Source organism: Aedes aegypti, chromosome 1 (genome assembly GCF_002204515.2).
Source record: "Aedes aegypti strain LVP_AGWG chromosome 1, AaegL5.0 Primary Assembly, whole genome shotgun sequence".
In the NCBI taxonomy this organism is placed as follows: Eukaryota; Metazoa; Arthropoda; class Insecta; order Diptera; family Culicidae; genus Aedes; species Aedes aegypti.
In genome coordinates, this window is record NC_035107.1 from 140,238,841 (window position 1) to 140,255,413 (window position 16,573).

The 16,573-nt window shown below is 39.6% G+C and overlaps 1 protein-coding gene across 2 annotated transcripts; it reads right to left on the bottom strand.

The window, feature by feature from the left end:
- Positions 1-7,183: 7,183 nt before the first annotated feature.
- On the bottom strand, positions 7,184-14,320 carry LOC110677702 (prothoracicotropic hormone). 2 transcript variants are annotated; one of them, XM_021848804.1, is made up of 3 exons: positions 14,207-14,317; positions 13,773-14,150; positions 7,184-7,573 (listed from the first exon to the last, which is right to left on the bottom strand). In XM_021848804.1, the coding sequence occupies exons 1-3, from the start codon at positions 14,216-14,218 to the stop codon at positions 7,310-7,312; spliced, it is 654 nt and encodes a 217-aa protein (XP_021704496.1). In that variant the 5' UTR covers positions 14,219-14,317; the 3' UTR covers positions 7,184-7,309. The 2 variants fall into 2 exon arrangements, with proteins under 2 accessions (XP_021704496.1, XP_021704492.1); XM_021848800.1 differs by having other exon boundaries at positions 13,773-14,320.
- Between the last annotated feature and the right edge of the window lie 2,253 nt (positions 14,321-16,573).

Consider the following 16,573-nt stretch of genomic DNA (forward strand, 5'->3'; position numbering starts at 1 on the left):
CATAATTTAAATCAACTATCATAGTTGTATGGGATATTAGGATGATTCTTTGAAATAAATCTGAATAACTACTGAATTTCTTTTTCTCAATATGTTTTATGAATATTTGTAGACTAAATAATATGTAAAAGCATGTTAGACAGTATTGGACAAAACATTTGCATTTTTTTAGATTTTTCTACTAGCTCTAGGCAAAAACTCAGTTGTTTGTAGACCGATTTGAATGAAATTTTCACGGCACGTTAGACATAATTTAAATATCAATATATATTGTTGAACGATTTTTACAATCAAGAATTCAAAAATTATAACCATTTTACTAAAGTGATTTTTTTTATCGAAAAATTATAAACGATTTATCTGAATATAGGAAAGCCTATTCCAAAAACTGTCTCCACAAACCTATTCATCATGTTTTAATCTACAACTTTGCTGAAGATACCATAAAGTTATTTCTTCAACTTTTTGAGTTACATAAATTATAAACATTTGTCCAAATTTCACGTTAGTTAAACCGTTATTGCTTTTGAACTCATGATTGGAAAAATAATTTTGTATAGAAAATCGTAAAAATTGCAAATGTATTATCCAATACTGTATGTGAACACGGAGCCAGATGGTCACAAGCTCGGAATGTGCAGAATTGCAAATGAATATCGAATAACACAATGACAATAGAATATTTGAATTACCAATTACCAACTATCCTGCAGAAGCAGTGCGGGTTACAGTTCGCTTTTCAAAGAATTAGTCATAATTTAAATACAATCTATATTTTCAATAATTCTCTTTCATCTCTAAGATCTATTTTTCATGCAAAATGGCCTCTTAAGTAACTGTTTTCCTATTTCTCCTTGTAATGAATCCTGATGTGAATTCTTGTGGCTCCTGAGTATACTATAAGACTATTTATTTTCAAGAATTATTTCACAGATGTCGGGAGAAAAAAAATCCCGAATTGGCTTGTTTAGGGGTATCCGGTTTTTTACATATTCTGATTCTACGTTACGTTATGTGAATTGAAATGTCATTGAGTCGACGTAAGGAAATCTTTTTAATCATTTATTATATCAAAATTAAGATATTGAAGCGCAATAAAATCGTGTTACACTTAGAAAAATGTGCTCTTTCGATCAAGCTACAAAGAACTGTGAATTTTTCATCATTAAACTACTCAATTCTCCAGAGTTCATGAATACATTCAGAGATACTTAGACAGATGTTCCATCAGATATTCCGTTCAGGACTCCTCTAGCGGGCATCTGTTCTGAAATTTATCTAGTGATTACTTCAGAGATGTTCAGATGAATTGCTCCAGGAAATCCTGCAGCATTGCTACCCTGCGATCTCCAGTAATTTGCACAGCTATTGATAAAAAAAAAACACCCAGAAATCTTAAGGAGATTCTTCCAGCGATTCTTCTACTGATTTCATTAGTCGTTATTCTAGAATATCTTTCAAAGACTCCTACAGAAATTATTTTTGGAAAATCAACAATTTATTCTGGGTTTTATCATTCCACAAATGTTAATTCGTTTTGCAATTATCACATGAAGTTGAAATTTCATCGAGAGTTCCTACGGTGATTTTCGTTTTGTAGTTTTACCAGCGATTTCCGTAGTGTTTGCTTTAAGAAATCCTCCAAGGATTCTGCCAAAAATTGCTACACGATTTTTTCTTGGGGTTATCTTTAAAATTTGTAACTTTTCCATGAATTGATGAATAATTTAAACCTGGGATTCCTTAAGAAGTATGTTCAGTAATTTCATTCGATGCGCTCAACTGCCTGATGAACACTAACGAAGTCCTGCATTTCATTCAGGAATCACTCTTGCAGTATTTTCCAACGATTTCTCAGTAAATTCTCAAGTAAATTGTCGATGGATTCTTCTGAAGCTCATTTTTTAAATTTCTCGAAGAATATTACCCAACCTCCAGGAAATCCGCAGGATTTTATCCACGATTTCATTGCTTAACTTTTTCATAAGTATTTTAGAAATTTTTCTGAAGAATCATAAAATTCATTTCGAGAGAACTGAGGACTACTTTCAGAAATTCCTGGAAGAGTCTTTAAAGGTTAATTTTTTAAAGGTATTCGAAAGTTTGGAATTTAGAATGACTCCGACATACTTTACTTGATCAGTCACAAACATAAAGGTCGGATTCCAACGCGGTTTTGTCTTTCCGTAAAAAGAACAATAGATGTTTTATTTAGGTTTACCAAACGGCCATATTGGCGACACCAACTCTCGACTACCTGAAAAGCAGAATGCAGAATTTTGGTCAAACAGGGTGCTTATGCACATACCAACCATCAAATCTGGAAGCTGGAAAACCATCCTCAAAAAGGATGATGCGATTCCCCCTTGGGGGCATCCGCCAACACTCAATCTCCAAATCGCAGTTTGACGCAATGTCGAGAATAGATGTCGGTTTTTGAGCATTTGGTAAATCCAATTGGTAATCAGTATAAGCAACCCATGGCTTCGTGCAGCTTCCACTATGGCATCGAACAACACGTTATCGAAGGCACCCTCAATTCCAAGAAAACACCCAAGTAGGATGAGTCGAAGCACTTGAGTTCTGGTTGAAGCACATGAAGTGGCCGCCGGGCACCCAGGTGGCTGCGATCAGGCTGCTGGTCGTAGAGGCCAACAAAGCGAAGAACTTGGGCATACTCAAGATAGGCTGATCGATTTGCCGGCTGAGCATACAACAGCCTCCTGAAGTTTGCATCAAGTGTTTCGGGAAGAGCCATATGTCGTGAAATTGCAATGATCCTTACAGAAGTAAGATGTGCAGAAAATGCGGCACCGACGGCCATAGGGCAAGCGATTGTTAGCAGGTCGCTAAGTGCCTTATATGTGCCTTATATCGACAGAGCAGACAACGGACACTTAACGGGTGGACCCAAATGTCCGAACACGAGCGGAGTATCAAAGCAGTTAAAACGGAAGTAACACAGTTAAATTTAAACTACTGTGATGCAGCCCAGCAGCTGCTTTTGCAGTCGGAAACGAAGACTAGCCAACAACGGGAACTGGATGGCGGATAGATCTCAACAGCTAGCAGCTATAGGGACGACAGGACGATACTCAATAAAAGAAGTAGTCTCCATCTCAAATGACGGTTTTGCGATAGCAAAAATCAATGGCGTATTCTATTGCAGATGTTACGCGCCTCTAAGGTGGTCGATTGAGGAATTTTCCCACATGGGAGAGGACAGGATGATAGCCGAACTAGCTAATCTGCAGCCAGTAGTGATAGCTGGCGACTTTAACGCATGGGCAGTGGAGTGGGATAGTCTCTGCACAAACCAAAATGACCAGCTATTGCCGGAATCCCTAGCCGCATTAAACGTAGAGCTGGCAAATGTGGGTACAGTGAGTACCTTCCGCAGAAATGGAGCAGAATCGAAATGATAACCTTTTAGGTATCATGAACTGGCGCGTTGATGACGGTTATACTCATAGCGACCATCAATCGATTCGCTATAGCATAAGGCAGGCGGAAGGCTATGCGATGTAAAACGACTCAAGCCCGAAGTTGGAAAACACCGTGCTTCGACGACGAAGTATTCACTGAAGCCATGAGGCGCGAACGGAACACTCTGGACCTAAACGGTGAAGAGCTAGTTGCTGTGATATCAAGAGCGTGTAATGCTTCCCTGCTGAGAAAAGTCCCTCCTAGAGAGAACAGGCTGCCGGTGTACTGGTGGTGTGAATCGATTGCAAATCTTCGAATGAGCTGCCTTCGAGCTAGGGCTTCGTAGCCGTGCGGTTAGCGGCGTCAGTCGTTTAGGCGTATTGTGCTACGGAGTGTGGGTTCGATTCCCACCCCAGTCGGAGAAAACTTTTCGTCAAATGAAAAATTCTTAATTGGTCCACTGGTCGTTCCGTGTGTCCGTTGTCTAATGTAAGTTATGTTCAGTATGTGCAGCCTCTGGCTGAAGACGGTGTAAAAATTGTCTTTAGATGAAGAATGTAACGCGCACGCACAGAAGCACAAAGAGAAGAACGCGGTGTAGTATTCAGAGAGGCAAAGTTAGCTCTCAAAAAGTAAATCAAGAGTCGAAAACGGGCATCGAAAAAGAAGTCTATGCAAGAGTGCCAATTCGAATCCATGGAGTGACGCCTACTGAGTAGTAATGGCTAAGACCAATGGTAGCACCCCAAGAGAAGTCGCCCGAGTTGCTGCGATCGATAATCGATGTACTCTTCCCGCGCCATCCCATAAGCCCATGGCCCCCAGCGAAGGATGCGGCAGATGAAGGAGAAGAAGTGGCGAGAGTGACGAACGAAGAGCTGGCAGTAGGATTCGGACATGTTCAGAACCACGATGCAACGCTGCATTGCTCAAGGAATCTTCCCGGAGGTATGGAAGCATCAGAAATTGGTGCTAATACCAAAGGCGGGGAAACCACCAGGTGACCCGTCGGCGTAAATACCTATCTGTCTACTAGATACGACGGGCAAGTTATTGGAGTGGTTGATTTTCAGTAGGCTAGTATCGTATACGGAGAGTGCGGACGGCCTGTCCAACAACCAGTTTGGATTCAGGAAAGGTAAATCTACTCTGAACGCTATCCAGTCGGTTGTTCAGACAGCTGAGGTGGCAATCGAGCATAAAAGGAGCGGCATCCGTTACTGCACGGTTGACAATCTGGATAAGAAGAATACGTTCAACAGCGCAAGCTGGAAAGCAATAGCACACGCACTTCACCACCACAAGGTACCGGTGCAGTTGTGTAAGCTTCTAGAAAGCTATTGTGATGGTAGGATGCTACTGTATGACACAGAGGAGGGGCAGATAAGCGTTCGAAGTACCGCGTGAGTATCTCAAGGTTCAATCCTGGGCCCGCTGTTATGGAATGCGACGTACGATGACGTACTGAGGCTGCCGCTTCCGACGAATGTTAAGATCACCCTAGTGGTCTATAGTGAATCGATGGAGGAAGTAGAGTTGACAGCAGCGCACTCTATTTCCATAGTTGAGGAATGGAAGAAACTTAGACTGGCCCCTCACAAGACTGAGGTGGTAGTGGTCAACAACCGCAAGTCTGAGCAACGATAATTGCCCGTCGGTTGGTAGGTGATAGCACCATATAATCCAAGCGATCTCTCAGGCATCTTGGGGTAATGATCGATGACAATCTCAGCTTCGCTAGCCACGATGAATATGCCTGTAAAAGCACATCTACGGCTATAGTGGCGCTTTCGAGGATGATATCTAACAGCTGTAATTGCCAGCAAACGCAAGCTACTGGCAAGCGTGGCTCTATCCATACTAAGGTATGGAGGACCAATCTGGTCAAAAGCGCTTAGAACGGTTGGAAAGCACGTACAGGATAATATGCTTAAGAATAGCAAGTGCATACCGAACGGTATCTAAAGAGGCCGTGTGCATCATAGCCGGGATGACGCTCATCGGGCTCATCATCAAGGAAGATGCTCAATGCTTCAACCAAAGACGTACCAGAAGAGTCCGCGACACGTGTAAAGAAGAAACGCTCAGAAGTTGGCAGCAGGAATGGGATAACTCCACTAAGGGTAGATGGACCCATCGGCTAATACCAAATGTGTCAGATTGGTATGGAAGAAACCATGGGGAAGTGAACTTCCACCTGACGCATTTTCTATCAGGACATGTATGCTAGTACCTGCATAGGTTCGGGCACTCAGAATCTCCTGCGTGCCCCAATTGTGCTGGTGTGGAGGAAACAGCGGAGCATGTCGTGTTCGTTTCATTGTTGTGAGAGGTCGCATGCTCGCTACATGCGGGGGGAACACTTCCCCCGACAATATTATAGAGAGAATAAGTGCTAGAATGCAGTAACTACGGCTGTCACTGCTGAGGATTAGCCTTGCCGAGGCTGTTGCTGACTATGAAGTTGAAAAGTGTGTAAGTGTTTGGTTTGTCAGTTTTTAGTGTTAAGGTGATTTTGTATTTTGTTTGTACGTTAGAACGACAGGAAATGTTCGTAGTAGTTGTCTAGGTTTTTCCCCAGTAGCACTAGGCATACAACTAGGGCAAATGTATGTCAGCTAACCATAACCATGCAGGCTACCACCCACCGAGCTCCTAAAAACCACCACCAGATGTCTGGTAGCATAACGTTCGGACGGCCATGAGGGGTGGCGAAATGGGGGCCATCGTTGAAAACCCGAATGCATAAGGGTAATGATCGACGACCTAGGTAAAGAACCTCTAAGGTTGAAAATTTAATTGCTGGTTCACTTACCCGGATACAGCTGACGAAGCTAGTCGCAAAACCAAATAGATATTTGAAAAGTAAAGTTGAGAGAGTACAAACAAAGAGTTGTGTGAGGATGAAGTGAGTGGAAAGTGGACACCAGGTAACCATCGAAAAGTTACAATGTCTATAACCGTGGTTTAAACCCTTTTCAATTCTACCAGGACCCCGCCGTTTTTTGGTATAGACCATCACGTTTCTATTACTGCCATACGCCGTCCTAGAGCCCAATTCCAGGTACTTTCCGGCATCGTTATTAGCCGAAGACCGATCCGTCACCAAATCGGTAACCTAGAACGCGTAGGAGGGTCCTAGTAGGCTGCAGCCGAAGTCCCCGAAGCCAACCCGAGGAGAGCGTGGTCAGACGTGGCCGAGGCATTCGAGAGTGGTAGAAGAACACCGAAGGCCGTTAGCAATCCGGAAAGCAGCCTGGAGTTTGGTGGTAGCTGCGAGAAGAAGGGCCCCTAACAGGAAGACAAGGGTCAGATTAGTCAGTAAGAAAGTGGGAGGAAAGTGTAGTAAAGAAGTGGATAGAGAGGAGAAGGTTGTAGCCCAAATAAATCTGTGAAACTGCAGTGCAAGAAATAAAGTAGGAGTTTTGCTAAGTGAAGTGCTTGGATTTTCCTAAATTTCTAGTGCGAAGATTCCCTGTCTGCGGTAGACTTAGGTGAGCGTGCCGACCCTGAGGCAGTTGAGTCGGGGAGTCTCCAAGACGCTCCCAATTGGCTGACCGATATTTACAAGTGCTAAAAAACTAGCATCTTGTCACCTTTATTTCAAGAATAGAGATTCGATGAAAAGAAATCAATCATGTTACATTTGCCCATTGTTACATTCTAGCACACGCTTAAATACATTCGTTATAACAAAAAAATTATGTTTTTTATGAACTTCGAAGGTTTCTTGGGTTGAGTTTGCAATACATTCCAATTCAGCGATAAACAAACAGTACCACACATTTATTTATTGCTCAATACACATAAGTTTAGCATATATTTTTTCGAGGTATCCAGGTTCGTTTATTTAGGGTTCATTCCTTGTGTTCCGATCGCATAGCTATATCGAACATTGGCAAGCGGCTGCTATGGTGACGGTTTTGAATCGCCATATGTCTCGCAACGGTTCCGGGAGGAGCGTAGAATGATGGTCCTGCTCAATTGATTCTCCTTCTGCACGTTGAGTCAGAACGCGTACTTTGTACGGAATTTCTTTGCAGCGTGATCCGCGCCAGCATTTACGGCTATTGATGTTACGATTCTGGCAAATGGCATTCACTATATAGCGAGGAAAATGTGTATATCCCAAGTCCAACAGCTCGTACTGAAAGTAGATGGAAAAATGAAAGTTATATATATTGTGTATGAAACACATGTTGTATCCCCTGTTGATCTACTTAATACCAAATTCAGAGGCTATTCTACTTGCTCTTCTAGATATAGAGAAAGCATTCGACAGTGTTTGGCATGAAGGCTTGATTGTAAAATTAAAAAAACTTTAATTTTTCCAACATACATTGTTAGACTAATTCAAAGTTATCTGTCAAATCGTAAACTTCAGACTAATTATCAGAACTCCAGGACTGAAAGACTTCCTGTAAGAGCTGGTGTTCCTCAAGGCAGCATTTTGGGACCAATATTACACAATAACTACAAGAAAGGGCACAGACTGGAGTGTGCCAATTACAGAGGAATTACCCTGCTAAATTCGGCGTACAAAATTCTGTCACGCATCCTGTTTAACAGACTGAGACCGCTCGAGGAGTCGTTCGTCGGCAAATACCAAGCTGGTTTTCATGAGGGCCGTTCGACAACGGACCAGATGTTTAGCTTGCGAATGATCCTAGACAAATTCCGGGAGTATAACTTGCAGACTCACCATCTGTTTATTGATTTCAAGGCAGTGTACGACTCAGTGAAAAGAAATGAGCTTTGGGAGATAATGTATAAAAATGGTTTTCCGGCGAAACTAATTAGGCTGATACGTGCTACGCTGGATGGTTCGAAATCAAGTGTTCGGATCGCAGATGAGGTGTCAACCTCGTTCGTGACGTTAGACGGATTGAAGCAGGGAGGCGCACTTTCGAATTTATTGTTCAACATTGCACTCGAGGGTGCTATTAGGAGATCTGGCGTGCAGAGAAATGGCACTATTATCACAAGGTCGCACATGCTCCTTGGCTTTGCGGACGATATAGACCTAATTGGAATCGATCGCAGGTCAGTGGAAGATAGGCCTGACCATTAATTCTACCAAAACGAAGTACATGGTTGCAGGTAGAGATAGAGTGGTGGCATGGTGATGTAGATGCTGAGGTAGTGTTTGAAGTTTTCGAAGAATTCGTTTACTTTGGAACACTTGTGACATGTGACAACGACGTTTCCCGCGAAGTGAAAATACATGTTACGGCTGCGAATAGGGCCTTTTACGGACTACGTAACCAGCTTAGGGGTGGTCCATTAATTACGTAAGGGATCGGGGGGGGGGCCCTTAGGTCCCGCAGCTTGTAAACGGAAACAAAATTTGCCTTGTATAAACAATTGATTCTTCCGGTGGCTCTCAACGTGCACGAAGCGTGGACGTTAAAAGGGTCAGACCGGAGAGCTCTCGGTGTTTTCGAGCGTAAATTGCTGTGGACAATACTCGGGGGGAAACTCGAAAATGGTATGTGGCGCAGACGCATGAATCACGTATCAAGTGTACAAAGATGCGAATATTATCAATCGTGTAAAATACCATACCATTGTAGCCATCAAGGTATCAAGGTAGGTATTATACAATATTTTCACATCTGACTTACCTGAGTTACCTCAGGGATGTCAAAAATCCCTGTTTGCCTCTCCGCCAAAGGACGAAGTCTGCGTGACATTTGTAGTCGATTGCAAAAAAGTTTGGATATTTCTTCTTCATACTTGAGAAAATAGAAGATTTCTCCTAATGCTTCCAAAACTCAACTAATAATATTTACACATAAACCAAGAGCTCTTTATTTGAAACCTTCAAGCAGACATGTTGTCACGTTGAGAGCGGTTCCAATAAATTGGTCAGATGAAGTTTAGTATCTAGGGCTCATGCTAGATAAAAATTTAAAATTCAAAACTCACATTGAGGGCATTCAAGCCAAATGTAAGGAATATGTAAAATGTTTTTATCCCCTTGTTAATAGAAAATCAAAACTTTGTCTTAAGAACAAGCTTTTGATAAACAAACAAATGTTCAGGTCTGGCATGTTGTATGCTCTACCAATATGGACTAGCTGTTGTAATACCATAATAATAATGAAGCTCCTCCCTGGTTAGATATTCTATGTAACTCATTGGTACTAGAGTTACATAGAATATCAAATCTCAGGCAAACAGACGTCACACTCTCATCGCTGTCGATCGACCAACTTTTTAACGATCGATTCAAATATTGGGTAGGTGGTCAATCGACCACCCGCGACGCTCGCGTTGTTTTTGTTCGTGTTTGACGTTCACACACTACTGCCACCTGTTGGTCCATCGGCCAACTATAGTGTTTTTAGCATTGGGCGTACATGATTTCGCGACTATGATTTTGATCGAGATTTGTTCTAAGTGTTACGTCTGTTTCTCTGTGATCAAATGTTGAAACATTGGAACAAATGTCAAATAAAATAATTAATATTTTCAGGCAAAAATTGCCACGATTAATGCTATATTAGGGCGGTTCAAAATTTTAAAAATGTTTGAGAATCAAATCTCCCATATGTTCCATACCATCCTTACCATAAAAATAGTGTTTTGTGAAATTTTCAGCTTTCTAGGTGATTTAAAGGTGGCCCAAGGACAATGTAGGTTTATATGAAAATTACTATGGAGAAATTTCGAGATGTGTTCCTAACACGCTAGTACTGTAATATAAGTAGAAACTTATCATCTCATATTGAAAAAATGATTCTTCAAACCTTCATGAAGGGTGATGCTAAAGATTCTTAGATGATTTTTCCTGATATTACTCAAAGAATTTCTCCAGTTAACCACAGATTCCTGCGGGAATTCTCCACAATATTGCTGCTATGATTTGTCCAGAATTTTCTGTATATATTTCAAGGATCATGAAACTTTTTCTAGAATTTGCAAAAAATCTTTGAAAAAAATCATGTTTCAAAAGATTTATCTAAGTATTATTCCAAGGATTACTATAGGAATTATAAAAAAAGTTTAAACGGTCTAGATTCTGTCTTTCGTTTTGGATATATTTTTTATCCATTACATTCCCCTTGCGAGAGAGAATTTGGAAGCACACCTGCTTATTTTATTTTATCGTGTTATTGGGTTATCAAGTTATCGAGTTCAATGCTTTCGTGAAGAAAGTTTCAATAACTCATATATCATGTATATCTACAAACATGTTTTAGCTTAAATTGATTATTCAGTTCAAGCTAAACAAAAATCGTATAGACCTCGATTGATGAACTATTAGGAATGGGAAACAAATGAAAGCACACTAAGTTCACAAGAAGTAAAAGCTCCCAAAACCATGACGCTGGCAAAATATTTTATGGTGGCTACGAGAAACATGGTCCCTTAGATCTGAGAGTGAAGGCATGTATATTTTCAACTATTAGTTACGATTTTGAAGACAATAAGGGATTCCACTAGAGCTTTTGCCAGAGACTTTCCCAGGAAACTTTTGTTGAACTTTTGTTCGTCACGAGTCATTTTTTATGGCTTCTGATAGGGTTCCAGGAATACCTTCAGCAATTCCTTCAGGAGTAACTAATGGGATTCGACAATGGATTCCTCCAAGGACTCCTATAAGAAAATATATAAAGGGATTAGATTTCGCAAGGAGTTCCGGCAGGGATGTCTTCAGTGATTCTTTCATAGATTCCTCCAGTAAAATCTGTATTGGGATTGTTCCAGGAATATCTCCAAGGATTCCTTCCGGGTCTGTTTCGGTGATTCTTCCAGAAATACTCCAGAATCTCTCTGCAGTTTTCTCCAGGGTTTTTTCAAGCGGTATCTTCTGGTATTTCTTTAGAGATTCCTCTAGAAAGTCTTCCACATACTTCTCCATGGATTCCCACAGGAAAATCTCTACAAATATTCTTGCAGAGATATCGGCTTTCTCCAAGAATTCCTCCAGGAGCTACGATAGATAATCGTAATCTGTTGATAGATTCCTCCAGATAACCAATCTACAGTATTTTTTACTGGGATACCCTAAAGGATTCTCCAGGAAATACTCCAGAAGTCCTTCAGTAATTAACTTAGATAATCCTTTAGTTAGAGATTCCTACAGGAGTTTCTTCAGAGACTCCTTCAAGGATATCTCTAGGAAAATCTTGAAGAATTTTTTGAGGCCCATAACGAATCTCTGGAGAAATTTCAAGAGGAATCACTGGAGAATCACCTGATAAAGTCCATGAGGTATTCCTGGGAGACTTATTGAAGGAAACTCGAGGAATCCCTATAGGAATTCATGAAGTTATTTCTTGTAGACTCCTTTGATGAATTTCTGATGCAATCTCAGAAAAAATACTGGAGCGATTCCTGGAAAAAAAATATCAGGTATAATTCCTAGAGAAATCTCGAGAGGACTACCTGATAAAATTCTGGAGAAATATCAGAATATTGAAAAAATTGTCGTAGTGTAACCTGGAGAATGCCTTGAAGGCATCTCTGTAAAAATCCCTGTAGAGATTTTCCTGGACGTGTCCTTAAAGGGACCTAAGGTTTTTTAAGGAATATCAGGAAAAATCACTCGAAGAAACTACGGAGGCATCTCTGAATGAGTCTTTGAAGTAATCTCTGCAATAATTACTGGGAAAGTTCCCTGAGAAATCCTCGTTCAAATTTCTGCAGAAATCCCAGTAAAGGTTTTGCTGAAAACATCACTAAAGGCTTTCCGGCAGAAATCTCCACAGAAACTCCTGGTGAAATCGCTGGAAGAATTCATGTAGAAATTTCCTTGTAAAAATTACTGGAATTATCCTTGAAGGAATCCCTGAAGGAACTTCGCATTAAATTTGTCAGCCCTATCGGAATCGGTCTAAAAAATCTGGCAATGAACAAAAGTTCTTCCTGGAGAAATCTCTGGCAAAACCGCTAGCGGAATCCCTGGTGAAATCACTGTAGGGGTAGAGATTATCTGTATTTAGGGTAAAATCCCTGGAGGAATCTTCGAAAGAATTCCTGGAGAAATCTCTGGAATTTTTCGAGAGGAATTCATGAAGGTTTTCGTGGAAGATTCACTGCAGCCCTGTTTGAGCTGGTCCAAAAATTTCGATTACTGTTAAAAGTTATAACTCTTCTTCTTCTTTCTGGCGTTACGTCCCAACTGGGACAAAGCCTGCTTCTCAGATTAGTGTTCTTATGAGCACTTCCACAGTTATTAACTGAGAGCTTTCTTTGCCGATTGACCATTTTTGCATGTGTATATCGTGTGGCAGGTATGAAGATACTCTATGCCCTGGGAATCGAGAAAATTTCCTTTACGAAAAGATCCTCGACCAGCGGGATGCGAACCCACGACCCTCAGCATGGTCATGCTGAATAGCTGCGCGTTTACCGCTACGGCTATCTGGGTTATAACTCGTAAGTGATAAAATGTAGTTTAACGGTTCGAATCCCACCGGTCGAGCATCTTTTCGGATTGGAAATGTTCTCGACTTACCCGAGCATAGAGTATCTTCGTACCTGACACACAATATACACTTGCGAAAAAGGTAAATCAGCAAAGAAAGCTCCCTGTAAATAACTGTAGAAGTTTTCTTAAGAAAACTAAGCTGATTTAAATCTGAATGAAAAATCATTACTTTTGAGCTGTCGCATGATGGAACTATAGGATGGTATGCAAATTTCCACATCACACCTTACCGGAACCGGTTTTGGAATACTCCGACCGAACCGGCCAAATTTAACTGTTGGTTCTCTTGATGCACTTTGAAATCGGAATGAAAAACCATGAAATTTGAGCCGTTGTACCATACATACGTATGAACTTCTCAACATGACATGTGCCACTTCTACGATTCCATAAAGCTTTAAGAAAGCGATTCAAAAATGGATTCATGGGTCATGTTTGAGCCCTAATGCAAAATGTGTCACTTTTTCTTAGCGCATTAGAAGGTTAAACGAATTTTGATGAATATCTAGAATGATGCATTGATAATTTGCACAGAAATTAATGGAAAAATATCGCAAGGAGTGTTTTAACATTATTTGGAAGAATCTTCATTGCAATCTCTGAAAGGTTTCATGCTAAACGAGGTGACAAAACAGATATCACAAAAAATAAAATCACCACAAATCTATGTTAACTATGAAATTCATGCGTACTGTGATTATTGTGAACTAGATTCCCTGAAAATGGAATGACAATTTGACCTGATGATCTTCCCCCGAACGGCATATTGGATTCCATAAACTAGTGTCTTAGATTGATAAATAACTGCATTTTAGATGCAAACGTAGCTAAGAAGCTGCTCAATAATTGTTGTTTCCACCTGATTCAGTCCATATTTCAAACACATTTCTGGAACCACTTTACAAACCTTTGTTTGGCAAGCACAAGACGACGGATATTGAGAGAATAAATCCGCCGATAGATCGCCATGCTTGTCGTTCCGTTTCTTCAGAATATTTTCGTCGAACCCCTCACTTTCTGAATCACTTTCGTCGTTCGTTTCCTCGTTAGTTTTATCCAGTTCGTCCAGAATATGCTTTTGGTTGAATCCACCGGCCCATTCATATCTGTGGTGTCGATCCGCTGGTGGAAAGCAGTTGAGAGATTCCGATTCCGTTAATCCTGCCAGGTTTTTCTGCTCGAAATCAGATGATAGGAACACATTCTCGAACAGAGGTGATGAACCGAATTTTATTTTGCCATGCACTTGGTATGTCAGCGAGTAGATGGCACATATTAATATGAACTGAAAATCGCGAGTATCCATGATTCGTTGCTTCATACTTTTATGAGATATCTTACCACTAACTTCATTGTTGATGAACTAAAGAGGCGGATGTATGCTCCATCAGTTTTATACCGGTTCAATTCTCACATTCGAATGGTATCTAATGGTTACTAATGGAAATGCTGATATGTTTCATATTACAATAGATGTCAGTCCTTCAGACACGCAATGTGTCCACGCTTCTAAAAACGCTTTCTTATGGTTGATGTAGAATAAGGTATACACTGTACAATATTATAACGGAAAGTTTATTTCCAAATACTTTTGTCTGTACCTAGAACTATATTTATAATATGGTTATCCATTTAAAGAGGAAGAACTACTATTTTGCTTTCCATTTTCATTTAAGTGCTGCTTTTGTATAAATTGTGTCCAATAGCATGAATGAGCAAAAAATTAAAAATGCATTACTAACGAACGGAACACCAAAACTTGTCGGAAATATCTTTGCATAGTTTTTTTTTTAATTTCTTTATAAGTATCATTCAAACATCACATTCATTTCTTATATCTAGGTGTTCTGTGTTATTAGACAACAATATCATCCTAATTTGGTAAAACAAATTTGAGATTTCATTAACATTTTGTTAACAACATATTACATTTCATTTGCTGTAGCAGTTCAGATTTTTATAGGTGAGATCATCAGCTTATAAGAGAAAAAAAAACACATTTTCAATTTACTTTACCTAACCTAACCAAAATATTAATGCGTCATAGAAGATTGTTACGATTTTGAAATTATTAATTATGTTATTCGGCATTTGTTCCAATGTTTCAACATTGGATATTCTATGTAACTCATTGGTACTATACCAAGGAGGAATCTTCAGAATCATTTTCAAAATTTTATTTTGAATTCTCTGCAGAGCTTTCTTCCTGGTATTACAACAGCTAGTCCATATTGTTACATCATACAACATGGCTGGCCTGAAAACTTGTTTGAATATCAAAAGCTTGTTCTTAAGACAAAGTTTTGATTTTCTATTAATAAGGGGATAGAGATATTTTACTTTTAGATACTTAACTTCATCTGACAAATTTATTGGAACCCCTCTCATCGTGACAACATGTCTACTTGAAGGTTTCAAATAAAGAGCTTTTGGTTTATGTGTAAATATTATTAGTTGAGTTTTGGAAGCATTAGGAGAAATCTCCCAATTTGGCAAGTATGAAGAAAAAATATCCAAAGTTTTTTTTGCAATCCACTACAGTTGACATGCAGACTTCATCCTTTGTCGGAGAGGCCTGTGTCATCCGCAAACAAGGATTTTTGACATCCCTGAGGTAACTCAGGTAAGTCAGATGTGAAAATATTGTATAATATTGGTCCCAGAATGCTGCCTTGGGGAACACCAGCTCTTACAGGAAGTCTTTCTGACCTGGAATTCTGATAACACTGCGGAACACGTTTTTGTCTCAAGCACCAAAATACCACAATTTACTTGATTAAGGGTTGCTGAATCCATTGATGTTTTCAAAAATATCATAGCACGTCTAGTTTTTGAGATATTGGCTGTTGAAAATGCAAAAATTGGCTATTTTAGCCAACTTGCATGCAAATTTGCCGACTTGTAAGGCAATTTATTTGCCTAATTTGCCACAGAACTTAAACTTTATGTGTATAACAATGCTTATTAGTAAAGTTTATAATACTTTCGATGCGGAGAAGTTATTTTTTGATGATTTAAAGAAGTATTGTATTTTCCCATATAGGAGAAACGAAAAATTTTGTATGGAGACAGCAAGCAGGTTGAAAAAATCGGTTAAAACTAAATTTAATCGTGCAATTTCAACCAAAGTATATCCAAATTGAATGTTCAGGTTTTATTTCGCATGCTTAGTGGATAAGATCACAAAAAAGTTTGATAAATTATACTTTAAATTTTATCAAAACATCTAGAAAACCAGTGTTTTATACAACTTTGACGACCTGCAGCTAAAAATTGTGACGTGCTGGAAAATTTCTGAGAACGGCATCAGATTCAGCAACCCCAAAACTACTAGTGACACATAATTTGATCCTTGAGACACGCAAAAATGTCATTTTTGTTACGCTGTGTAATTGACCTGAAGTGTACGATTTGACAATTTGACGATTTGCTTTTTTATGTCTAGAAGAGCAAGACCAGTAGAATAGCCTTCAGATTTGTTGCAACGGATCAAATTTGTTACACGTAAAAGTTGATGAGTGGTTTGAATGAAAAATTGAGTTTTTCGTTGATGTGGGCCATCATTCTGCTAAAAATAACCTTTTCAAAAAGTTTACTGATGGAGGAAAGCAAACTGATTGGACGATAGCTAAGGACTGTTCATTTTATAAAGTGGACACTTTGTTTTTGCTATATCTTTTTTATTTATTGATAAAATCGTAATCGGTT